At 45.5% G+C, this 26,730-nt stretch overlaps 1 protein-coding gene across 2 annotated transcripts; it reads left to right on the top strand.

Moving 5' to 3' along the window:
* The first annotated feature begins 2,110 nt into the window (after positions 1-2,110).
* Positions 2,111-25,876, top strand: slc35f6 (solute carrier family 35 member F6). Of its 2 annotated transcripts, none has more exons than XM_078400188.1 (6): positions 2,111-2,335; positions 12,998-13,070; positions 14,233-14,404; positions 15,359-15,574; positions 20,487-20,597; positions 24,547-25,876. In XM_078400188.1, exons 1-6 carry the CDS (start codon positions 2,259-2,261, stop codon positions 25,014-25,016), a joined length of 1,119 nt encoding a protein of 372 aa, XP_078256314.1. In that variant the 5' UTR covers positions 2,111-2,258; the 3' UTR covers positions 25,017-25,876. The 2 variants fall into 2 exon arrangements, with proteins under 2 accessions (XP_078256314.1, XP_078256315.1); XM_078400189.1 differs by lacking the exon at positions 2,111-2,335 and adding an exon at positions 3,801-3,921.
* The last annotated feature ends 854 nt before the right edge of the window (positions 25,877-26,730 follow it).

The raw sequence follows: 26,730 nt of genomic DNA, 5'->3' as shown, positions 1-26,730 counted from the left end.
TAAAATTATAAAAGGACTGGACAAGCTTGATGCAGGAAAAATATTCCCAATGTTGGGGGAGTCCAGAACCAGGGGCCACAGTCTAAGAATAAAGGGGAGGCCATGTAAAACTGAGGCGTGAAGAAACTTTTTCACCCAGAGAGTTGTGAAGTGGAATACTCTGCCACAGAAGGCAGTGGAGGCCAATTCACTGGATGAATTTAAAAGAGAGTTAGATAGAACTCTAGGGGCTAGTGGAATCAAGGGATATGGGGAAAAGGCAGGCACAGGTTACTGATTGTGGATGATCAGCCATGATCACAATGAATGGCGGTGCTGGCGCGAAGGGCCAAATGGCCTCCTCCTGCACCTATTTTCTGTTTCTATTCTCCTGCCATCTCCCCATAACCTCTGACACCTGTACTAATCAAGAATCTATCTATCTCTGCCTTAAATATATTCACTGACTTGGCCTCCAAAGCCTTCTGTGGCAAATAATTCCACAGATTCACCACCCTCTGACTAAAAAAAATCCTCATCATCTCCTTCCTAAACGAACGTCCTTTAAATCTGAGGTCCTTTAACCTCTTGTCCTAGACTCTCCCACTAGTGGAAACATCTGCTTCACATCCATACTATCCAAGCCTTTCTCTATTCTGTATGTTTCATTGAGGTCCCCCATCATTTTTCTAAAATCCCAGCAAGTACAGGTCCAGTACCGTCAAACGCTCATCATATGTTAACCTACTCATTCCTGGACTCATTCTTGTAAATCTCCTCTGGACCCTCTCCAGAGCCAGCACATCCTTCCTCAGATATGGTGCACAAAATTGTTCACAACATTCCGAATGCGTCCTGACCAGCGCCTTATACAGCCTCAGCATTACATCCCTGTTTTTGTATACAAGCCCTCTCAAAATAACTGCTAGCATTGTGTTTGCTTTCTTTACTGCCGATTCGACTTGCAGATTAACCTTTTGGGAATCGTGCATCAGCACTCCCAAGTCCCTTTGCACCTCCGATTTCTGGATTCTCTCCCCATTTAGAAAATAATCCACGCCTTTATTCCTCCGACCAAAATGCATGACTCCACACTTTGCTACACTACATTCCATCTGCCACTTCCCTGCCAACTTTTCCATCCTTTCCCAAGTCCCTCTGCTTTCTCGACACTACCTGCCCCTCCACCTTTGGCTTTAATTTTACCTACACCGTATAAAAATTAAGTATCCTGAAATATTTAATTCCAAACCTTGATGACATTGTAACACAAATCTCTTACTAGTAGTCATAATCGGCAAGCTTGCTGATTCAACCCATTTTTACTGATTGTTTGGCCACTTTGTCACCAATATCCCATACCAACTGGCACTGGTTTACTATCACCTCTGTTGTAATGGAGTTCTAAATTATGCCTTTTATTTCTATCTATGCAAGTAATTATGTTAGTAATTTTACACAATTGGAAAGCAACTTATTTCAGACTTCTTAAATTAATCTTTTAAAAGTCACAAGCCTAAAACTTTTGTTTTTAATCATTCATTAGTAAAAGAACTGTAACAATAGAACTACTAATCATCTATCTGAAGGTTAAAAATCGGGTTTAATTAGGGGACTCCTTTTATCTACTGCCAATTTTAAGTAACAAGGTTAATTCTCAGAGTTTGGGGACATCTGTGATTGTTTTAAAACTCACTTCCACAAGATTGCCACCTCAGTTAGAAGCAGTGCAAAACATGTCACATGACTGCTTTGTTGTCTCAACAACTGTTGAGGTCCATGGAATGAGAAAACTAAGCATCAGAAAACTGAAAATGATGCAGTGCAAAAGGTCCAAATAAATATCCCTTCACTCCCCCTTTCCCCAAAGGCCCTGCAATTGTTTACATTTTTTTAAAATTCTAAATCCCACAGGAAGGGAAAGTGAAAGTTAAGAGATTATTTTTTTTTGTTGCAAAATATGAAGCTGGTTTAAAAAATCACAAACATTTACTCCCCCAGTAAATTGAAGCCCCCCCCCCCCACAACAACAACAACAACAACAACACCACCACCACAGATGAAGGCTGGATGAGTTGGGATTGTCTTTCATTCAGCCTGCTGGTGGTTGGTTGCACGAAGCTTGTTGCTTGTTGCTTGTTGCAGTTGCTCAGTGTGACCAGGTCTCAGCTGACTAATCATGTGATTTCTCTGGTTCCTGTAATGACTGGGAACTGGAGTTAGTTCTCTTTATAAAGCCGCTGCATGCCCGGCCCACTCTGCTTTATCTCAGCTCTACGATGGCCTGGTCCAAGTATCAGTTGTGCCTGGCAGCGACCATGCTCGTCACTGGCTCCATTAACACACTGTCGGCCAAGTAAGTGACTGGTGTGGTGTAGTGTGTGTATATATGTATATATATAGAGAGAGAGAGAGACGGGCACCTCGTTCAGCTGCAGCTTGCTTCATTGATGGAAGCCCTCCCTCTCCCTCTCCCTCTCCCTCTCTCCCCTCTCCTCCACTCCCCTCTCCTCCACTCCCCTCTCTCCTCCACTCCCCTCTCTCCTCCACTCCCCTCTCTCCTCCACTCCCCTCTCCCCTCACTCCCCTCCCCCCCACTCCCCTCTCCCCCCACTCCCCTCTCCCCCCACTCCCCTCTCCCCCCACTCCCCTCTCCCCCCACTCCCCTCTCCCCCCACTCCCCTCTCTCCTCCACTCCCCTCTCTCCTCCACTCCCCTCTCCCCTCACTCCCCTCCCCCCCACTCCCCTCCTCCCCTCTCCCCTCTCCCCCACTCCCCTCTCTCCTCCACTCCCCTCTCTCCTCCACTCCCCTCTCTCCTCCCCCCTCCCCCCCACTCCCCTCTCTCCCCCACTCCCCTCTCTCCTCCACTCCCCCCTCTCCTCCACTCCCCCCTCCTCCCCTCCCCCCTCTCCTCCACTCCCCCCTCTCCTCCACTCCCCCCTCTCCTCCACTCCCCTCTCCTCCACCCCCCTCTCCTCCACCCCCCACCCCCCACTCCTCCACCCCCCACCCCCCACTCCCCTCCCCCCCCACTCCCCTCCCCTCCCCTCCCCCTCTCTCCTCCCCTCCCCTCTCTCCTCCCCTCCCCTCTCTCCTCCCCTCCCCTCTCTCCTCCCCTCCCCTCTCTCCTCCCCTCCCCTCTCTCCTCCCCTCCCCTCTCTCCTCCCCTCCCCTCTCTCCTCCCCTCCCCTCTCTCCTCCCCTCCCCTCTCTCCTCCCCTCCCCTCTCTCCTCCCCTCCCCTCTCTCCTCCCCTCCCCTCTCTCCTCCCCTCCCCTCTCCCCCCACTCCCCTCTCCCCCCACTCCCCTCTCCCCCCACTCCTCATTCCCCTCTCCCCCACTCCCCTCTCCCCCACTCCCCTCTCCCCCACTCCCCTCCCCTCTCCCCCACTCCCCTCCCCTCTCCCCCACCCCCTCTCTCCACTCCCCTCCCCTCTCCCCCACCCCCTCTCTCCACTCCCCTCTCTCCCCTCTCCCCACCCCCCTCTCTCCACTCCCACTCTCCCTCTCCCCCACCCCCCTCTCTCCACTCCCCTCTCCCCCCACTCCCCTCTCCCCCCACTCCCCTCTCTCCCCTCTCTCCCCTCTCCCCCCACCCCCCTCTCCCCCCACTCCCCTCTCCCCCCACTCCCCTCTCCCCCCACTCCCTCTCTCCACTCCCACTTTCCCCCTCCCCCTCTCCCCTCCCCCCTCTCCCCACCTCCCACTCCCCTCTCCCCCACCCCCCTCCCCACTCCTCTCCCCCCCCCCCCCCCCCCACTCACTCCCTCACTCTTTCAACGGATAATCTGCTAGCATTTTGCATTTGGAGATTTTGTTTACAAATCCTCTTCTAATTCAGTTTATTTGAAATCCACCAGCGTCGTTGTTCCTAATATCATCTATTCGAGATCCCATCCGGCGTAGGAAATTAATTTCGGCCTCCTGTGGGGCAAGGCAGGGTATGGACTAAATTGTGTTGTTTGCATTAAGCAGAGTGTTTAATACCTTAAACAGGGTTTAACGCCGTGATCCCATTGTGGGATTTCGACCCTTGTTTTGTGCACTTAATTCGCCTTAAAAGCTGCCAAGCCCAAGGCAAGAAGACTGGGGTCACACTGCAGGGCTTTCCTCTGCGCCCTAGTAACCAACGGGACTCAACTGTTGAAGGGCAGGCACTTTGCACTGTGAGGACCTCAATCTAGCCATTTGTTTTTTAAACTGTATATTTTAATTACATGCGTGTTTAAATTACAAATTTGGATGGGAAGTGGGGGTAAGGGAAGGAAGTGAATCGTAAAAATGAGGTACCAGAGTATGTGGAGCTGTACACTTCAATGAAATCCAAAACATTAATTTTTCTCATGCTTCACTCTGTTTAAAACAAAAGTAAATGCTACAATACTTGATGTATAAAATGGCATCCGTGGAAATGTGATTGCTTGTCATAGCGTCATGCAGTGTAGAAACTGGCCCTTTGGCCCAACTTGTCCATGCTAACCAACATGCCCGATCTGCACTAGTCCCACCTGCCTGTGCTTGGCCCATAACCCTCTGCTGCCATTTTAGCTATGTACCAATCCAAATGTCTCTTAAGCATTATGATGGTACTTGTCTCAACTTGGACCCCCCAGAACGGCCTTCTACCCTCTCGAGACATCTTTATTGCTAACTGCTGGTGTGACATCAACCGTCTTAACCTTTCCACTCCCCTTACTTCACCCTCTCTGAACGTACAGCCCTCCCGCTCAATCTGCAGCAACCCCGACATTATAATCAAACCCGTCGACAGGGGAGGTGCCATAGTAGTCTGGCGCGCTGACCTCAACCGGGCTGAGGCCAGGCAACAACTCTCGGACACCTCCTCCAACTTATCCTTGGATCATGATCCCACAGATGAGCACCAGGCCATAATCTCAAAAACCATTACTGATTTCATCACTTCTGGCCGTCTGCCTTCCACAGCCTCCAACCTTATCGTTACCCAGCCCCGCACAACCTGTTTTTATCTTCTTCCCAAAATCCACAAACACAACTGCTCTGGCAGACATTGTTTCTGCCTGCTCCTGTCCCAGGGAAATGATTTCCACGTACCTCGACCCCATCCTTTCCTCACTGGTCCATCTCTTCTGACTTATGTCCAAGATATCTCGCATGTCCTTCGTCTCTTTAATGACTTCTGCTTTCTGAGCACCCACTCTCTCATTTTTACTGTGGACGTTCAGTCACACTACACCTCCATCCCCCACCAGGAAGGCCTTAAAGCCCTCTGTTTCTTCCTCGACTGCAGAACCATCCAATTTCCCTCTACTAATGCTCTACTCCACCTAGCGGAGCTGTCTCTCGCCCTCAGCAGCAACTCATTTGACTTCTCCCACTTCCTCCAAATCCAAGGCATAGCTATGGGCACCCGCATGGGCTCAAGCTATGTCTGCCTCTTTGTAGGGTACATTGAACAATCCCCGTTATGGGTGTACACTGGCTCTATCCCTGAACTCTATCTCCGTTACATTGATGACTGCATTGGTGCTACCTCCTGCACCCATGCAGAACTCATGGACCATCAACTTCACCACCAATTTCCATCCTGCACTCAAACTTACTTGGATCATCTCTGTCCGACACCTCCCTCCCCTTTCTTGATCTCACATCTCCATCACAGGAAATAGACTATTGACTGACGTCTATTAAAAACCCACTGACTTCCTCAACTATCTCGACTACACTTCTTCCCACCCTGCTTCCTGCGAAGACTCTATCCCCTACTCTCAATTCCTCTGTCTGCGCCGCATTTGCGCCCAAGATGAGGTGTTCCATACTAGAACATCCGACATGTTCTCATTCTTTAGGGAATGAGAGTTCCCCTCTCCCATCATAGATGAGGCCCTCATTCGTGTCTCCTTGGTACCCCGCAGCTCTGCTCTTGCTCCCCTCCCCCTTGTCGCAACAGAGACAGAGTCCCCCTAGTCCTTGCCTTCCACCCCATCAGCCATCGCATACAAAAGATAATCCTCCAAAATTTCTACCGCCTCCAATGGGATCCCACCACTAGCCACATTTTCCCATCTCCACTCCTTTCCGCTTTCTGCAGAGTCCGTTCTCTTCGCAACTCCCTGTTAACTCATCCTTTCCCACCCAAACCACCCCCTCCTCGGGTACCTTCCCCTGTAACTGCAGAAGATGCAACACCTGTCGCTATACCTCCTCCCTCCACTGTCCTGGTACCCCGACAGTCCTTTTGGGTTAGGCAGAGGTTCACTTGCACCCCCTCCAACCTCCTCTAGTATATCCATTTTTCAAGATGTGGATTCCTGTACCAAATGTGGGCGATCGTTTCACAGAACACCTTCGCTCAGCCCGCCTGACCCAACCTGATCTCCCAGTTGCTGGACACTTTAATTCTCCTTCCCATTCCCACACAGACCTTGAGGAGATCTCCAGCTCCTGGAGATTTTGTGTCTACCCACATAGACCTTTCTGTTTTCAGTCTCCTCCAAGTCAAGTCAAGTCAAATTTATTTGTCACATACACATACACGATGTGCAGTGAAATGAAAGTGGCAATGCCTGCGGGTTGTGCACAAAAAGAATTACAGTTACAGCATATAAATAAAGTTAATAAGTTACTATTATTGTCGACAAAAATTTAGTCTCTGGGGTTATAAAAGTTGACAGTCCTGATGGCCTGTGGGAAGAAGCTCCGTCTCATCCTCTCCGTTTTCACAGCATGACAGCGGAGGCGTTTGCCTGATCGTAGCATCTGGAACAGTCCGTTACTGGGGTGGCAGGGGTCCCTCATGATCTTGCTTGCTCTGGATCTGCACCTCCTGATGTATAGGTCCTGCAGGGGGACGAGTGTAGTTCCCATGGTGCGTTCTGCCGAACGCACTACTCTCTGCAGGGCTATCCTGTCCTGGGCAGAGCTGTTCCCAAACCAGACTGTAATGTTGCCGGACAGGATGCTCTCTACAGCCCCAGAGTAGAAGCAATGAAGGATCCTCAGAGACACTCTGAATTTCCTCAGTTGTCTAAGGTGGTAAAGGCGCTGCTTAGCCTTACCCACCAGTGCGGCAATGTGCGTTGCCCACGTCAGATCCTCTGCGATGCGGACTCCATTGTCAGAGTGAGGCTAGATGCAAATTGGACGAACAGCATCTCATATTTCGTTTGGGCAGCTTGCAGCCCAGTGGTATGAATATTGATTTCTCTCACTTCAGGTAGCCCAGGCACTCAAACTCTCTCAATCCCTCCCCCAACCAAGTCGCACTAGTTTCTCAATTTAACGCGACAGCTTACAATGGCCTGTTTCCTTTATCATCCTTACTTTTTTGCATATTTTTCATTCATTGTTCTTTATCTCTCCACATCACCGTCTATAATCTCTCGTTTCCCTTATCCCTAACCTGTCTGAAGAAAGGTCTCTACCCGAAACGTCACCCATTCCTTCTCTCCAGAGATGCTGCCTGTCCCGCTGAGTTACTTCAGCTTTTTGTCTCTATCTTCGGTTTAAAATAGCATCTGCAGTTCCTTCTTACCCATACCTCTTCTGGCAGCTCGTTCCATGTATCCTTTGTGTAAAAAAAGTTACCCTTTGTGTAAAAAAGGTTACCCCTTGGGTCCCTATTAAATCTCCCACCCCTTAATCCTGTCCTCGAGTTCTTGATTTCCCCTACTCTGGGTAAAAGACTGTGCATTTATCTGATCTATTCGTCTCACGATTTTGTACACTTCTATTATTACAACCTTCTCCTCCTGCGCTCCAAGGAATAAAGTCCTAGCCAGCTCAACCTCTCCCTGTAACTCAGGCCCTCGAGTCCAGGCAACATCCTCTTAAATCTTCTCTGCACCCGTTACAGCTTGACATCGTTCCTATAAGGAGGTGACCAAAACTGAACACAATGGTCTAAATATGGCCTGTAAATGTGGCCTCATCAATGTCTCGTACAACTGTAATTTAACCTCTCAACTTCTATAATCCAATATTCTGACTTTTAGTCTGTCTTTTAAGTTGATGTTGATCAGAGCAAGTAGTGTATTGCTTGTCGGTTGGAGTGCAAGATTATGTTGACTGCAGAAGGCTTCACCTACAATACCAGATGCTGCTTCGGTCTCTAAAGAAATAACATGGAAGCAGGATTGGGCCCTTTGTCCCTTTTACTGCTGTTTCATTCAATTCGATCATGGTTGAATTTGCCTGTGTCCCTCTTTAGTGTATGCATTAAATACACATTCCATGATTTCCTTTCTCTAAATCTATTCTGCCTTGAATATACTTGGTGAGCCTTCATGGCCCTCTTTATTAGAGAATAACAGGTTTGCCCCACTCCTGATTGAAGACATTTTTCTCTTGTCAATTCAGAATGATGAACTCTGAAATGCATTCTATAAATCCTGGACAAACTCATTTTATCAGGCAGTATCTGTGGAAGGCAAAATGGTTAATGTTTAGATCTGGGAACCTTTGTCAGAACTAGGGGGAAAAAACAAGCTTGCTTTCAGTAGGAGATGGTGGGGAGTAAGTGTAGAATAAAGAAAATATCTCGAATTGGGTGTTTCGGGATCTAGATTCCTTTGGCCAGTGGAAAACATTAATCCTATAAGATTTTTTGTATCTTAAAATTAAATCTTCTCAATTCTTATAAACAAGAGTATCAGCTCAGCCTGCCCAATAAGATAAATCCCATTATTAATTGTCTATTGTGCTTGTTACAGTCTCCTTGGAGATGGATAGTGGAGATTTGCCAGCATGCTGCCAGTGCTGGTATATTGAGTGATGTGACAAGTTCCCATAAATGCATTGAAATTGCTGACCTTTTGTGGTGCACTGTTCTTTTCTCTGGGATTTAAACCTTGTTGTGACATGACCAGGGACCATTAAGTGCTCAAAGGATTCCAATCCCACTGAGGTCTGAAATGAGGCAATGGTTTGAATAGGCTGGTTTGGTGAAAGCTGAAATTGCAGGATGTGTTGGATATTGTAACTGGTGTGGGCAGAAGGGCTAGTTTGTGCTGTTACTGGTTTTTACATTTGTGTTAACACTGATAATATTTTCCAATTATCTTGTTTAATAGTTAATACATTCTAATCTATGTTTATTCCTGGTGTATGGTCAGGCTAACAGATCTAGTTTTCCTAACCCTCAAGTACTAGAGTTGCATTTGCTACCTGCCAATCTGGAAGTTATTCTAGAATTAGTGGATTGTTGGAAAATGATAACCAGTGCATTCCCTACCTCCATGGCTGCCTTAAACGCTGGGTTGCAGGATCTGGGACTTGTCTTCCCCATCCACTTGGTATCTACAAATTTGTGTTAGCAGCTACAAGTCCCATGGAGGTGTAGTGTTGATTCACAGATGAAGGAATGACCTGTACTGAAGTGAGTGAATTAGCATTGGACTGGGTGTGGCTAGATGTTTGAGTAAAGGCTATAGATCTTCAGGTTTAGTAAATTGAGGAGAAACATTTGATGTTGTAAGTCTTTGGAATAAGTCCCTGTAAGTCTTTGCAAGTCTTTGGAGGGCTGTGAATAATCAGTTGCAGAATATATGTTTAGCTATCTGACCCCATGAGGCTGAACCATGACTCTATTCAGCTGAAGAGCAGACTATATTATCTACTTCTGCTGCCATATTGAAAGATGTAGACTTGCTTAAAGGTTAAGCACCTGCTCATGACACATTTTTCCCTTTATGTTTATTGCACTACAACAGTATGAAGTAATTGCTATTTATTCCTTTTTACATGGACTAGAAGTGGTAAAGACAATTAATGTGTTTCTATTGTCTTTTTCTTTTGCTCTAGTTAGTGGGATGGGAATCGCTTCAAATGTTCAGCACTGAAAATGATGCACCTGCATTCAATATTATTGATCTAGCCTTTATCAACTCACTTTACTGCTAAATCTGGTGAATTTCGTGTTCCTATTAACTTCTGAGACACTGATCTACACTTGAATATCTTTCATTGCATCCAGGTCTGGAGGTGGAATGCAGGGTACGAATGAATCCTGCCATTAAGTGGGTCTAAGAGGGAATGTTGATATCCCAGCCCTCAGTACAACTCCAGCATTGCATTTTTCTTTCTCCAACTTGTGGTTTCTTTTGAAGTGGGTGCAAGCTAAGTATGATGAAGCATTACAGTCTTGGAATTAAGGGGTATGAGCCTGCCAGTTTTGTTGAAGTTCGTTTTCCACGCTTTCAGACAAAGAACCACATTAGACACCTTAAAGAAACGGTGCCTTTTTATTCACCTACGTGGGTGTGGGTGAGCAAACCTGAGTATGAATTACATATTCATTGTCCCTCGTGGTCCCACACAAAAGGATCCAAAGCGAGGTATAATCTGTTTTAAAATAAGTGTTACCGTAGTCTCGGCTGTCTCATTTGTAGTTGGCAAGGCTTCAATCCACCAGGCAGTGAAGAAAGCTAATGGCATGCTGGCCTGGTGAGACTGCACCTGGAGTATTGTGTGCAATTTTGGTCTCCTAATTTGAGGAAGGACATTATTGCTATTGAGGGAGTGCAGTTTAGGTTCATCAGGTTAATTCCCGGGATGGTGGGAATGATGTATGATGAAAGAATGGGTCAACTGGGTTTGTATTCGCTGGAATTTAGAAGGATGAGAGGGGATCTTATAGAAACATATAAAATTATTAGAGGATTGGACAGGGTAGATGCAGGAAAAATGTTCCTGATGTTGGGGTAGTCCAGAACCAGGGGTCACAGTTTAAGAATTAGGGGTAGGCCATTTAGGACTGAGATGAGGAAAAACCTTTCCACCCAGAGAGTTGTGACTCTGTGGAATTCTTTGCCACGGAAAGCTGTGGAGGCCAATTCACTGGATGTTTTCAAGAGGGAGTTAGATTTAGCTCTTGGGGCTAAAGAAATCAAGGGATATGGGGGGAAAAGCAGGAATGGGGTACTGATTTTTGATGATCAGCCATAATCATATTGACGGAAAGGCCAAATGGCCCACCCCTGCACTTATTTTTCTTTTATTCCCTATCTGTCTTTCATAACTTTATGTACTTCTATTGGATCTCCCCTCAACCTCCATGCCCCAAAGAAAACATGTTTGGCCAACCTGTCCTTGTAGCTAATAGTTCTAATCCAGGCAGCATTCTGGAAAACATCCTCTGTACCCTCTCCAAAGCTCGACATGCTTCTTGTAATGGGATGATCAGTATGGCACGCAATATTCTAAAAGCAGTCTAACCAAAGTTCATTGAAATCTCGGGTAACATGACTTCCTGAATCTTGTGTCCAATGCCCTGACCACTGAAAACCAGTATACCATATGCAGCCTTTACTGCTATCTACTTGTTGCTTTCAAGAAGCTATGAACTTGGACTTGATCCATCTGTGCATTGTGTAGGAAAGAACTGCAGATGCTGGTTTAAATCGAAGAGAGACACAAAATGTTGGAGTAACTCAGTGGGGCAGGCAGCATCTCTGGAGAGAAAGACCTCTGAGTTACTCCAGCATTTAGTGTCCTTCTGTACATTATTTGTGTTCAAGACTTTCCCCTTGCATTTGACGTCCCAAGTGTGATACCTCGTTTGGTCACATTGAACTCCGAAGCCACTTCTCCACTTATCTGTAACGGATCTATATTCCATGATAGTCTTGTCTCACTGTTCATAGCTTGCCAAATTTGTTCTAAATCCCTCATTTGGGATGTTGTATTCTTATAATGCAAAGCCTGCTTAGTTCTTCCTGCTAGAGGTATTACACCCAGCGATCAGTCCATTTGGAAGCAGGATATCCTGAAGGCACTCCTGTCTTGGCTTGTGCTCAGCCAAATAGCCGTTGCCAACTATTTACACATCTTGCCAACTATTGGTCAATTACTAGTCAAAGACAGTACCATAAATGTGTCCACATTTTAATCCACAAGGATTTGTTCTTCAAATAAAGGTTGTGATACAGAATTATTTATGACCATGAAGGCATGGCTTCTGTCTAATGCCAAGGTAGTAGCAGATAAGATGGAGGCAACAGTTGGCATCCATGTATTTTGGCTGGGGAAATGCTTTTTCCCTGTTTGTACAATGGATATCAAATGAGCCTGTGATTGCTCCTCACAACTCTCCCTCGTCCAGTTCATATTGAGTACTGCCATTATCATTGGTAATCTTGCTGTTGATGTTTCCTGGCCCTGGTCTACAATGGGTAGAATTTAGATGAGGGGCGATGATGGAAATTGCCTAATAATACTCACAATACTCATTAATGGGTTTGGCTTGCTTATCAGCCTAAGCTGTTACATTTTAAATAGAAACTAGTTGGGTAGTGAATACAAATAAACACTTGTTATGGACGCCAGGAGCAATGGATGCTGACTTACAAAAAGATGATCATGTTCTGGGGTAACTCGATGGGTCAAGCAGCATGTCTGGGGAACATGGATAGGCAATGTTTTTGGTCGGGAGCCTTCTTCAGACCTTCAGTCTGAATAGTGTGAGTTTGGCTGTAGTGACTAAGGTGCAAATTGTCAGGGAACTCATCCAGAATTCAAATCTTGGTACAATAGCTGCAAATTGTTTATAACATTCAGTTAATACAAAAGTTTAATTGGTCACTGGTGATAGTTACCATGAAACAACTGGTTGATTTATCCTTAAAGTTGGGTTTGCTAAAAGTCCTCAAAGGAGTAAATGTTTGGTTTGGTGACTTTAGACCTTCTGCAATGTGGTTAGTACTTTAATATCTCCATGGTCTACTGAACTTCTGTTTGGAAAGACTGCTGACTCCAACTGAATTAGCAACTCTTATTTTAAATGCCTTCTCGCACATTTTGTCGAGACTCCTTGTGTTATTCATGGCTATAAGGTGTTAACATTTATTGTTGAAGGAAAATGTTGGTAGAAGCTAAGATCAAATGACAAATCTGGGTTCAGAGGGAGAGATAGATCAGCCATCTGGGAAGTAGTCTTGATGGGCCGAATGGCCTAATTCTCCTCCTATCACTTATGATCTTATGACAAAGATCTCAGTGTGTTGCAAAGCATTATTTTCACAATTGTTTTAAACTTGTCAGGTGGGCAGATGACTTCAGTGCTGGGGGTTGCCATGGATCAGCGAAACACAAGTTCAATCATCCTTTCCTTCAGGCGAGTATGTGCTAGCTAGCAGCTGCTGCCATAACATGTGAAAATTTAACTTGTGGGTACTCTCATCAACCACTCCATCCATGCATGAGAGCAATGATGAATGAGGCAAGAAAATATTAGTCATAATTGTGCAACATAGAACCACCATGTCCATGTCAATCATCATGCCTATCTACACTAATTTCACTCAACTGCATTAATTCCATATCACTCTGCCCACTCATTCATGTACCTGTTAAGATTCAGATGCCTATTAAATGGTACTTTCCAGCCTTCTCCACCTATGGTATACTCCACATGCTATGGTATAGTCTATTGTCTATTGTCTATTGTCTATCTGCTCAATACAGACCGGGAGGGGGATGGAGAGAAAGAGAGAATGTGTCACTCTGATCCCTTTCAAACCTCCTCTTTCCTTTAAATTGATACCCTCTAGTTTTGGATACCATGGGAAAATAGACTCTGCCTATCATATCTACGCCTTTCAATTTTGTATACTTCAATCATCTTACCTCTGCTTTCAGCCCATATAAATTCTTCTTTTAACTTGCAGCCTCCAAACCAAGTGGTGTCCTTCTGAATCCTTTCTGCATCCTCTGGTTAATATTTGTTTTTTCCTGTGTGGCAACGAGAACTGCACAAAATGCTGTTAGGTGCAGCCAAGGCAATGCTTTGTACAACCTGTGTGTCCCAGCCTGTTTTCTCAGTGCCTCTGCTGATGAATAGCGCACCGTATTCTTTCCTCACGACCTGTCGACCTGTGGTGCCATTTTCAAGGAATTTGTGCATGATCTCTATTCAACATTCCCAGGGTCCTGCCATTTGCTATGCAGGTCCTGTCTGGTTTCCTTTAAGTGACCTGCTTTAAATTCCCAAAGTACATCCCATCTCACTGTCTGATTTTAAATGTTATCTGCTATTCCTGTGCCCACTTTTCCAGTTGATCTATATCGTGTTGTTAACATGTGGTACCTTGGAGACAATGTTTCCAACCATGCTCATCAATCCATTTGGTCACCTCTTCAGAAATGAAATCTGTTGTATGTAAAACAAACTGGTTCCATGCTTTCTTTACACTAGTATTTAAAATCTTCACTTGAAAGCCAATGCTATCTGACCTTAAACAAGACCACACACAATTTAACACTTTTGTTGTTTGTAGGCAGTGGGAATGTTCCTTGGGGAAGTCTGCTGTCTTGTTGTTTTCTACATAGTTTTGTGCCATGATCGACAAAAACCAGAACCACAAATGGCTTCTGCCAGGAGCTTCACCTCTTTCATTTTCCTTCCACCTGCTCTGTGTGACATGCTGGCCACGAGCATTATGTACATTGGTAAGTCTACTGAGTGTTTGAAGAATGTCTATATAACCTTGTGATTAAAATGCATCTCCTATTTGGAATGGCCTTGGGGATATAGAGTCAATCGGTGGCATTGTGTATTTGTTTCTTTGCTGACTAGTAATGAAAAAAAATGGGTAATTTGTGAAAGGCAAACTGCAGGGCTACAATAAGAATGAGATGATTAATTGGGGTTGGCATGGGTGCTTGTCTGTACGGAGTTTGTGTGTTCTCCCTGTGACCTGGGTGGGTTTACTTAGATCTTGGGTTTCCTTCCACACTCCACAGATTTATTGGCCTGGCATCAATGTAATTTGTCCCTAGTGTGTGTAGGATAGTGTTAATGTGCGGGGATCGCTGGTCGGTGCGGACTCGGTAGGCTGAAGGGCCCGTTTCTGTGCTGTATCTCCATCTGTAAAAGATTCTACACTCCTGTGTTGAGATTTGTATCAGTGTTTGGTTGTTCAGGCACCCAAGTTACTAGTCTGGTAACTTAGCCATGGTGCTAACACTATCGTATATAAATTTTGTGTTTTCAATTATATTCCCATAACATCCCAATTCGCAATAGGGACGACATAGCTGTAGAGTTGCTACCTTACAGCATCAGAGACCTGGGTTTGATCCTGACTACAGGTGCTGTATGTATGGAGTTTATACATTCTCCCCCATGACTGAGTTTTCTCCCGGTACTCCCATTTCCTCCCACACTCCAAAGACGTGCAGGTTTGTAGGGTAATTGGCTTTGGTAAAAACTAAATTGTCCTTGGTGGGTAGGGTAGTGCTAGTGTACAAGATGATCGCTGGTCAGCGCAGACTCAGTAGGCCAAAGTGCATGTTTCCACGTTGTATCTCCAAAGTCTAAAATTATCTCCCCACCTGTTGTGAATTTGCTTTTTCTAGTTTTACATTTTCTAACACCTATTATGTTTGTTCATCTCTCCCCAGCTTTGACCTTGACCAATGCCTCCAGCTTCCAGATGCTTCGAGGAGCTGTGATTGTCTTTACAGGACTGCTCTCTGTTGCCTTCTTGGGCCGCAAGTTAATAGTCAGCCAGTGGGTAGGAATTTTCTTCACCATCTGTGGACTTGTCGTTGTTGGTTTGGCGGACTTTGTCAGTGGAAGGAGTGGGCCAGGACAGCACCTATCTCGGGTGATAACAGGTAATGATGTGTTTGTTATTTCCTCCACTCTGGATGTAGATCCATATCGAATAGGGTGGCGCAGCGATAGAGAGTTGCTGCCTTGCAACGACAGAGACCCAGGTTTGATCCTGACTAGTGCTGTCTATATGGAGTGTGTACGTTCTCTCTTTGACCGTGTGGATTTTCTCCGTGACTAGGCAGTGAAATTCTTTGCTTGTATACCCAATGTATACAAACAGCAGCCACCTACGGCACTGACAGCAAAGTTACAAAATACGCCGGCTCCTCCTTTTGTTCTTCACCCCCCCCCCCCACATGCATCGGTTCCCCCCCAACACCAGGTCCCCATTGTCCTTTGTTCCTCTCCCCCTCCCTGTTGTCCATTGTTCTCCCTCTCAGCAGTCCTCCCACCATGGGTCCTCCATTGTTCTTCCTCTCCCCTTCACGATGCCCCCCCCCCCCCCATGCCCTCGTGGGTCGACCCTGGTTTCCTCCTACATTCCAAGGACGTGCGGGTTGATAGGTTAATTGGCTCCTATAAATTGTCCCCAGTGCGTAGGGTAGAACTAATGTACAGGTGATCATTGGTCAGCACTGACTCGGTGGGCCAAAGGGTTTGTATCTCTAAACGAAACTAAATACTTCCTTGGGGATGAATAGTTTTGGGTTGGATGAATTGCATTGGCTTCCTTATTACATTTATAGAACTGCATCAGCTTATTACTTAAGTTTCAGAAGCTCTAAAATTTAAAGACATATACTTTAGAGATACAACGTGGAAACATGCACTTTGGCCTACTGAGTCTGTGCTGACCAGCGATCATCCTGTACACAAGCACTACCCTACCCACCAAGGACAGTTGGGCACAGACCCAGTCTCCATTTGGATGACTCCACTGGCATTTTAGCTATTGCCTTAATGTTTCCTTCGTTGTCTTTGCCTCCTTAGAAATATCCTCCTTGAATGGTGTCAAGTTAGGAACAGGGGACGTACAACGAGATCTGGGTGTCCTAGTGCATCAGTCACTGAAAGGAAGCATGCAGGTACAGCAGGCAGTGAAGAAAGCCAATGGAATGTTGGCCTTCATAACAAGAGGAGTTGAGTATAGGAGCAAAGAGGACCTTCTGCAGTTGTACAGGGCCCTAGTGAGACCGCACCTGGAGTACTGTGTGCAGTTTTGGTCTCCAAATTTGAGGAAGGATATTCTTGCTATTGAGGGCGTGCAGCGTAGGTTTACTAGGTTAATTCCCGGAATGGCGGGACTGTCATATGTTGAAAGACTGGAGCGACTAGGCTTGTATACACTGGAATTTAGAAGGATGAGAGGAGATCTTATCGAAAGGTATAAGATTATTAAGGGGTTGGACACGTTAGAGGCAGGAAACATGTTCCCAATGTTGGGGGAGTCCAGAACAAGGGGCCACAGTTTAAGAATAAGGGATAGGCCATTTAGAACTGAGATGAGGAAAAACTTTTTCAGTCAGAGAGTTGTGAATCTGTGGAATTCTCTGCCTCAGAAGGCAGTGGAGGCCAATTCTCTGAATGCATTCAAGAGAGAGCTAGATAGAGCTCTGAAGGATAGCGGAGTCAGGGGGTATGGGGAGAAGGCAGGAACGGGGTACTGATTGAGAATGATCCGCCATGATCACATTGAATGGCGGTGCTGGCTCGAAGGGCCGAATGGCCTCCTCCTGCACCTATTGTCTATTGTCTATTTTGTAGGTGATTTAGGTGTTTCAGTTGGGCATCTTGGCTTCCTCCAGCACAGTAACTGTCCCTTTGGCCCATGGGCCGCTACCAATCAATTGAATTGAATAAGTTTATTGGCCAAGTATGCAGATACAAGGAATGTGCCTTGGTGCTCTGCTCACAATTGACAACACAAACATACAGTTAACAATTAAGAATAAAGCATAAACACATCAAAACAATAAGGATACACCATTATGGTCTAAACATGTGGGTGAAAATAAACCAGAGCAAAAAAGAGACTACAGACTTTGGTTATTGAGTAGAACTATCACTCGTGGGAAAAAAAGCTGTTTTTATGTCTGGCTGTGGCTGCTTTGACAGTCCGGAGTCGCCTTCCAGAGGGAAGTGTTTGTGGCCAGGGTGAGAGGGGTCAGAGATGATCTTGCCCGCTCGCTTCCTGGCCCTTGCAGTGTATGGTTGCAGCCAACAACCTTCTCAGCTGTGCAAACGATCCATTGCAGCCTCCGGATGTCGTGCTTGGTGGCTGAGCCAAACCAGACCATGATAGAGAAGATGAGGACGGATTCAATGATAGCAGTATAGAATTGCACCATCATTGCCTGTGGCAGATAGTGTTTCTTCAGTTGCCGCAGGAAGTACATCCTCTGTTGTGCCTTTTTGACTGTGGAGTCGATGGTGGCCCCCCATTTAAGGTCCCTGGAGATGATGGTTCCAAGGAACTTAAATGACTCCACAGATGTGACTTGTGTTGTTGATGGTGAGTGGGGGGAGGGGAGGGGGATCACTTCGAAAGTCTACAATTAGTTCTACTGTCTTGAGAGCATTGAGCTCCAGGTTGTTGCGATGGCACCAGGACGCCAGCTGTGTCACTTCCCATCTGTAGGCAGATTCCTCCCCATCCTGGATCAGTCCAATCAGGATAGTGTCATCCGCAAACTTGAGGAGCTTGACAGAGGAGTCTGTGGAGGTGCAGTCATTGGTGTAGAGAGAGTAAAGGAGAGGGGAGAGTACGCAGCCTTGCGGTGCTCCTATGCTGAGGGTCTACGGGTCCAAGATGTACTTTCCCAGCCTCACATGCTGCTTCCTGTCTGTCAGGAAGTTGATGATCCACTGCCAGAGGGGTTCAGGCACAGTCAGCTGGGAGAGTTTGTAGTGTAGTAGCTCTGGCACAATGGTGTTAAAAGCAGAGCTAAAGTCCACAAACAGAATCCTGGCATAGGTCCCCTTGTGGTCTAGGTGCTGGAGAATGAAGTGCAGGCCTAGATTGACTGCGTCGTCCACTGATCTCTATTGGCCCTATATGCAAACTGCAAGGGGTCCAGCAGGGGGTTTGTGATGTTTTTCAGCTGGGTCAGCATGTCTTTCAAAGGCCTTCATGACTTCAGAGGTAAGTGCGACAGGCCTGTAGTCATTAAGACCAGTGATCCTTGTCTTTTTGGGTACAGGGACAATAGTGGAGACCTTGAAGCAGGCAGGGACATGACAGGTTTGCAGGGACTGGTTGGAAATGTCTGTAGATCGGTGCCAGTTGTTCGGCACAGAGCTTGAGGGTAGAGGGGGAAACATTGTCCGGTCCTGGAGATTTCTGTTTTCTGAATAGCCTCTCCACCTCCGCAATTTCTATTGTTAAACTGGAGTCATTCTGTGAGGATGTGCAAATTGGTGATTGCGGAGGGGTGGGGGTGGGGGGTGGGGGATGGGAGGGGGGGGGGGGGGGGTAGGTAAAGGGCCAGTCTTTGAGTTGGTGTGAATTGCTGCTTGGGGAGGAGTGGGTGGGGTCGGATCCAGTCTTTGCAAACTGTAGTCAGTCTTTGAGTACGTGTGAAGTGGTGACTGGGGGGTTGGGGGTTCCAGGGTTATGTTTCTGTTTCTCGAACCTGCAGTTCAGGTCGTTGGTCAGCTGACGTTTGTCCAAGGAGTGTGGGGCTTTCCTCCTGTACCTGATGATTTCTTGCAAGCCCTTCCAAACTGAAGAAGAGTCATTAGCTGAGAACTTGCTCCTCAGCTTCTCAGAGTACCTTTCCTTGGCAGCTCTGATTCCTCTTCTCAGCTTGTACTTGGCCTGCCTGTAGAGGTCTGTATCCCCGCTCCTGTAGGCCTCATCTGTTGCTGTCTGGCGGTGCTGTCTGAGTTCTGCTGTGAACCAGGGCTTGTTGTTGAACCAGATCCGGGACTTCCTGGGAATGCAACTGTCCTCGCAAAAGCTGACATAGGATGTCACAGTGTCTGTGTACTCATCGAGGCTTGTGGTTGCTTCCCTGAACACATTCCAATCAGTGCGGTCAAAGCAGGACTGTAGTTTTTCAATGCCCTCGCTTGTCCACCTTTTCGCTGTTCTGACCACAGGTTTAGCAGATTTTAGTTTCTGCCTGTAGGTCGGAATAAGGTGAACTAAACAATGATTAGAGAGACCCAGAGTCGCCCGAGGAACAGAGCAATATGCTCTCTCAAGTACCCATTAGCACTGATCCCATTATTCCTATCACATTTCCATTAATTCCCCCATTCTACCATTTACCTATATGATTCCTAATTTAGCAGCCCGTTAATTACTAACACTTTGGGATGTAGGAGGAAATTGAAACGTGGTCATAAGGAAAACAAGCAAACTCCATGCAGCACAAGTTGGAATTGATGTTAATGAGGCTGAAGTAACAGCCTTGAGAACGTACCAAGTGCTATCAAGTTCTTTGTTCTACTGTAACCCACCAGGTCTCAAATTTTACAATGAGTTATTTAAGGAAAGTTATCTCCTATCCAGTATTAATAATAAAATCTATTTTATCTAAACATATTTTAATTAATGTATGGACATGCACAGGTCCTTTATCCTATTTTTCCTTCAGTTCATTGGGCTTTCGTTTATTTATCTCAAATCTCTAGCTTGCCTCCTGACCAATCCAAGTCACAAACTTGCAAGATGCTTAATCATTGCTGACTGCTAACACCCAATCTCGCACATGTTCATGGACCCATCCCAGTTCTGTGACATTTAATAGCAAACAGCCTTCCGAGTATACCTGGGCAGACAATTGTCGTTCCCCACAGAAACAGCTTTTTGTATCGTGGGGTTTCTATCTTCTAATCAGTGGAACTGTATGTTTCATGCTAAAATTGTATAGACTAAATTAAGTTGTAGTCTCACACCTGTGTCAAGGGTAAAATGGGCCAACAGTCATTCAATCTATTTGGTATCTTTTTCAATTCATCTTTTAGGAGACCTCCTTATTGTCATGGCACAAATAATTGTTGCTATTCAGATGGTGCTAGAGGAAAAATTTGTTGGGAAACATGATGTCCACCCACTTCGAGCTGTGGGCACAGAAGGTATGATATTTACGTCTTTGGAACTGTTAAGCCATTTAAGTGAGTGTGCCATAAAACGTGACCATGCTTTCATTTTCCACCATTGCAGTGGTTTGTTTGAGGAGTTGGCCAATCTTAATGGGATTTCTTTCAACAAGATTGAGAATATGGGGACAAACTGCAGATGCTAGAAACTGTCTTGAGCAAAATAGTGCTGAAGGAACTCAATGGGTCAGGTGGCATCTGTGGAGGGAATGGACATCTAGGGCCTTCGTCAGACTGATTGGAGCATGGTGAGAAAGTTGGAAAAATGGTGGCAGGCAGGGCAAAGCCTGGCAAGTGATTGGGGGAGGAGCAGGGGGAGAGGTTTGAAAATGGGTAGAGTAAGTGAAAAAGGCCAGAGGCGACAAGGACAAGGCGAGGAGTGAGATGTAAAGCTGAAGAGGTGTGCCGTGGAAGGGAATGAGGTAGAGGGAAGGGGTGATGAGGGAAATGGTGGCCTTGAATGGGAGATGAGTGTACGGGGGGGGGGGGGGGGGGGAGAAGGGTGATTTGGTGGGGTTTGGGGAGGAATAATCGGGAGATGGTGGGAGAAATGTGTGCACCAAGGTGAAGGGAGTGTAAGAAAATAACTGCAGATGCTGGTACAAATCGAAGGTATTTATTCACAAAATGCTGGAGTAACTCAGCAGGTCAGGCAGCATCTCGAGAGAGAAGGAATGGGTGACGTTTCGGGTCGAGACCCTTCTTCAGACTGATGTCAGGGGGGCGGGACAAAGGAAGGATATAGGTGGAGACAGGAAGATAAAGGGAGAACTGGGAAGGGGGAGGGGAAGAGAGGGACAGAGGAACTATCTAAAGTTGGAGAAGTCGATGTTCATACCGCTGGGCTGCAAGCTGCCCAAGCCAAATATGAGGTGCTGTTCCTCCAATTTCTGGTGGGCCTCACTATGGCACTGGAGGAGGCCCATGACAGAAAGGTCAGACTGGGAGGGGGAGTTGAAGTGCTCAGCCACCGGGAGATCGGGTTGGTTAAGGCGGACTGAGCGAAGGTGTTGAGCGAAACCATCGCCGAGCCTGCATTTGGTTTCGCCGTTGTAAAGAAGTTGACATCTAGAGCAGCGGATGCAATAGATGAGGTTGGAGGAGGTGCAGGTGAACCTCTGTCTCACCTGGAAAGACTGTTTGGGTCCTTGGATGGGGTTGAGGGGGGAGGTAATGGGACAGGTGTTCCATCTCCTACGGTTGCAGGGGAAAGTGCCCGGGGATGGGGTGGTTTGGTTAGGAAGGGACGAGTGGACCAGGGAGTTACGGAGGGAGCGGTCTCTGCGAAACGCAGAAAGGGGAGGGGATGGGAGGATGTGGGCAGTGGTGGGGTCCCGTTGTAGGTGACGGAAATGTTGGCGGATGATTTGTTGGATACGCTGGCTGGTGGGGTAGAAGGTGAGAACAAGGGGGATTCTGTCCTTGTTACGAATGGGGGGAGGGGGAGCAAGAGCAGAGCTGCAGGATGTAGAAGAGACCCTAGTGAGAGCCTCATCTATAAATGGAAGAGGGGAAGACCCGTTTCTTGAAGAATGAGGACATCTCTGATGCCCTAGTGTGAAACACCTCATCCTGGGCGCAGATGCGGTGTAGACGGAGGAATTAGGAGTAGGGGATAGGCTTTTTGCAGGAGACAGGGTGGGAAGAAGTTTAGTCCAGATAGCTGTGCAAGTCAGTGGGTTTATAGTAAATGTCAGTCATTAGTCTGTCTCCTGTGATGGAGATGGTGAGGTCCAGAAATGGGAGGGAGATGTCGGAGATAGTCCAAGTATATTTAAGGGCAGGATGGAAATTGGAAGTAAAGTGTATGAAGTCAGTGAGTTCTGCATGGGTACAAGAGGTAGCACCAATGCAGTCGTCGATGTAGCGCAGGTAGAGTTTGGGGATGGGGCCAGTGTATGTCCGGAACAGGGATTGTTCGACGTACCCGACAAAGGCAGGCATAGCTAGGGCCCATGCGAGTGGCCATAGCTACGCCTCTGGTTTGGAGGAAGTGGGAGGAGTCAAAGGAGAAGTTGTTAAGGGTAAGAACCAGCTCTGCTAGGCAGAGGAGAGTGTTAGTAGATGGGGATTGGCTGGTTCTACGGTCGAGGAAGAAACGGAGGGCTTCGAGACCATCCTTGTGGGGGATGGAAGTGTAGAGTGACTGGACATCCATGGTAAAGATGAGGGAGTGGGGGCCTGGAAACCGGAAGTTATCGAGGTGAAGGGAGTGGTTAACTTGAATTTGGAGAATTCTATGTTCATGTTTTTGAGTTGTAAGCTACCCAAGTGGAATACAAGGTACTGTTTCTCCAGTTTGCATGTGGATTCACTTTGACAATGGAGGCCAAAGACAAAGGTCTACATGAGAAAGGGAGTAAAGATTGTTAGCAGCGAGGAGAACCAGTATGCTTTGAACAGGGCACAAATGTTTGACACAGTCATCTAGACTTCACTTAGTCTCACCAATTTAAAGGGGGCCTCATTGGGATTACCAATTGCAGTAAATGAGGTTTGAAGTGGTGAAGAATGGGAACATATTGGCTTAAAACATTTTAAAGTGGATGACTAGAAATTTCACAATTGGATATTTATTAAGAATTAAGGAGGAAACTTCTCAACTTAAAATTATTTGTCTTGAAAGATAAATTTCTGCATTCTGTCTTTTTGTGCATATTGAGCTTGTTTAAATTTCATTTTGTGGAGAACATTTGTGTACCATCTTGCTCAAGGGGTTGTGCTAGTGTAAGCTTGAGATCCCTTAAACTAGTGTTTGGCTGGTAAAAACTTTGATTCTTTGTAGTGCAAAGACAAAAGCAAAGTCCCAACTGTTTCGTTTCGTTGGGTTGCTGCTGTCTAAATTACTTAAATTATTGCATCGTATGGGAGGTGCATTCCCAATCTCGTTGTACCCCTGGGTACAATGACAATAAAGATATATTGTATTGTATTGTATTATTAGGTGGACTAGGCAATGTTCACTGCTTTCTGCAATCATCTTTGCTCCTAGGAATTTTATTTTTGCAAGCAAAAAAAGTTCCTCTTTCACTTCCCCACTCCAGTTGCTACTTTTGGATGCAACCCATTCTAATAACAATGTAGGAAACTGATTTACCACTCCTAACGTGAATTGAAAAATAACGTGCCTTAACTAACGAAAGCCATTGCTAGTGCCTTGACCCAAGTTCCCAAAGGATTTTAAAGCAAAGCCCAGTAGGCTTGGAGTCATAAAGCAGAGAAATGGCACCTTCAGCCTCCTGTCCATGCCAATCATAGAACACCTAACAATACTAATCCCACTTACCGACATTTGGAAGATGGCCTTCAATGTCTTTGCAATTCAATTGCTTTTCTAGATACTGCTATAGAAATGTTGAGAACCTGCTGCCCCTTGATGCCAACATTCTGCCGGGTGAAAAAAATATTTCTGATTTCCCCCATAAACAACCTGCCCTTTTTTATAACACTACCTTTAGTTGTAGATCCTTGGTGTGCACAAGTATTGGAGTTGTGGCTAAAGTACAATGACATTCAGCTTTTAGGTCAACATTTCCCAGTCTGTCAGAATTAAAATTACTTTGGAATGCACAAAGGTAGATCTTGAATTAGTTTTTTTTACTTGTGTTACTCATGGAATAATATTGTTTTGCCTGCCCAAAGCTCAAACATTCTCCTGTCACTAAATGTTTAAGGGTTTTTCTCTGGCAATCCAGCATGCTGCAAATTGCACTATTAACTGATACCTATCAGGTGATTATTAACACTTTGAAGCAAAAACTGATGTTTATTTGGTAGTTTCAAATTTATGAATCCAGCGAGTGTGAAATTCATAACAATTGCTACCTATGTCATCTGCTCTTTTGCTAATCTGATTCACGTCTGCTGCATTATTTAGGTTAACTTGTCTTAAATATCTTGACTTTAATTATTTATTTGTCTTTAGGCATGTTTGGATTCATCATCCTAACTCTGCTGTTGATTCCAATGTACTTCATCCCAGTGGGGGAATTTGGTGGCAACCCAAGAGGTGTTCTTGAAGATGCACTTGATGCTTTCTGCCAAATTGGAAAGGAGCCATTAATTGTTCTGGCCCTCTTGGGAAATATTTTGAGCATTTCTTTCTTCAATTTTGCTGGTATTAGCGTGACAAAAGAAATCAGTGCAACTACGCGAATGGTTCTGGACAGTCTAAGAACCATAATAATCTGGATAGTGAGCCTCGCAGTGGGTTGGGAACAATTCCATGGTCTCCAAATCCTGGGCTTCATAATCCTACTGACAGGTGCAGCCCTCTACAATGGGTTCCATAAACCAATCCTAGAAAGGCTTCCTTGGTACCAGAGCCCTGGGGTGGAAAATCCTGAAAGGGACGAATTATTGACTGAAAAAGACTCCATAAATTCCAGTCCATGAAAATTAAATGGATTAAAGTTTAGGGTGACAATGCCTTTCTTGCATACAATGACCAAAGGAGGTTTTGTCTTTAACAATTGGTGGTTTTAGAATTACGTTAGCGGGGAGGAATAAAACGGACACTCGAATGGCTGATTATGGAGTCAAGTTTCCTGGATCACAATATTGCTGCGTATTTTGGGGAAAGATATATTAAGAGACCTGGTTTCGAACTCCAAGCAAGGCAGCTAAAGTAACATCTGTTTGAAACATCTGGCTTGGTTGGCTGAACGATCCACCTATGTTATATCTTCCACAACTCGAGGTAATAGTCAGTAAACCTAAGTGCTCCCCTTCAAGGTGTTCCTGGTGAAACCCTTGATCTGTCCATTGTAGGCCATTATTAGCCCCCACTGTCACAACTTTGGTGTTCTGACGAGAGCAAATGAATTTGTCAGCCTGACCCTTCTCTACCCAGCTTTGCAATACCTGAATCTACTGGTGGTGCAGTTGTTGGTGGAGGCCTTTGGAAGCTCAAGCACTTTAATGAAAACCTGATGCGATGACTATCTGTAACTCTCGTGATCTGTTTACCATGTATAACTGTTTTCCCTCTAACATTTATCTCATGTTTATGGACAAAGTATTGCCAGAATCATTTAAAATTGCTGTTGTATTGATTTTTTAAATGGTTACCAGTGCTAACTGTTATTTGCAATTTAAATTGACTTGAAATTTACATTGAATTAATTTACTGATCAATGGGAGTAATTTAAATGGGCTTGTCTACAATTGTAAAGAGATTGTTGCTTTCATGTGAAATATTTTTGCAGCAGAATGTTAAATGTGACCTTTTTATGCCGATAAAGAATATAACACTTCACTGCAGCAGGTTGCCATTTCTACATTATTGTGAATATAATTAAGATTGCATTCTCTGTGCTTGATTTTTGACCACAAATATGTGGTTGGTTAATACCACCTTTCTCACATACTAATCTCCAGATCCACTTTATCTGGGCAAGGTTTTGCCCACTGTCTACCTGTACCCGTGCATCCAATACAAGCAGTGTGCATAAAATCATGAGAGGAATAGATGGGGTAAATGCCCAGAGTAGGCGAATCGAGGACCAGAGGACATAGGTTTAAGGCGAAGGGGAAGATTTAATAGGAATCTGAGGGGTAACATTTTCACAATGTGTGGTGGGTGTATGGAACAATCTGCCAGAGGAGGATGTTGAGGCTGGGACTATCCCAATGTTTAAGAAGCAGTTAGACAGGTACATGGATAGGACAGGTGTGGAGGGATATGGACCAAATGCAGGCAGGTGGGACAAGCGTAACTGGGACATGTTGGCTGGTGTGGCAAGTTGGGCTGTAAGGCTTGTTTCCATGCTGAATCACTCTATGACTCAGTAGAAAAGTACTTCTGAAAACCCTGGCTCCCACTAAAATCTTACACTTCCAGCCAGTTTAATTAAGGAAATAGTTCATTCTTTGAGGCTTTTATAAGACTCAATTTCCACTTAATTTAAATGCCTGTCTTCATGACATTGTGTACAACAATATCCTAGATTTTGTTGCTTTTTGGAAATGGGGCTATATCGATGTTAAATCTTTTCAAATTGATTTTGAGTGAGCAATGTTTCTACTGGCAAGTATGGTCCCACATTAAATAAATCTTGGACTAATACCAAAATTGGCACTCAATGCTCTGAGATGGAGACTCTTTCCT

Source organism: Rhinoraja longicauda, chromosome 5 (assembly GCF_053455715.1).
Source record: "Rhinoraja longicauda isolate Sanriku21f chromosome 5, sRhiLon1.1, whole genome shotgun sequence".
Lineage (NCBI taxonomy): Eukaryota > Metazoa > Chordata > Chondrichthyes > Rajiformes > Arhynchobatidae > Rhinoraja > Rhinoraja longicauda.
This window is presented reverse-complemented; position numbering and strand designations above follow the sequence as displayed.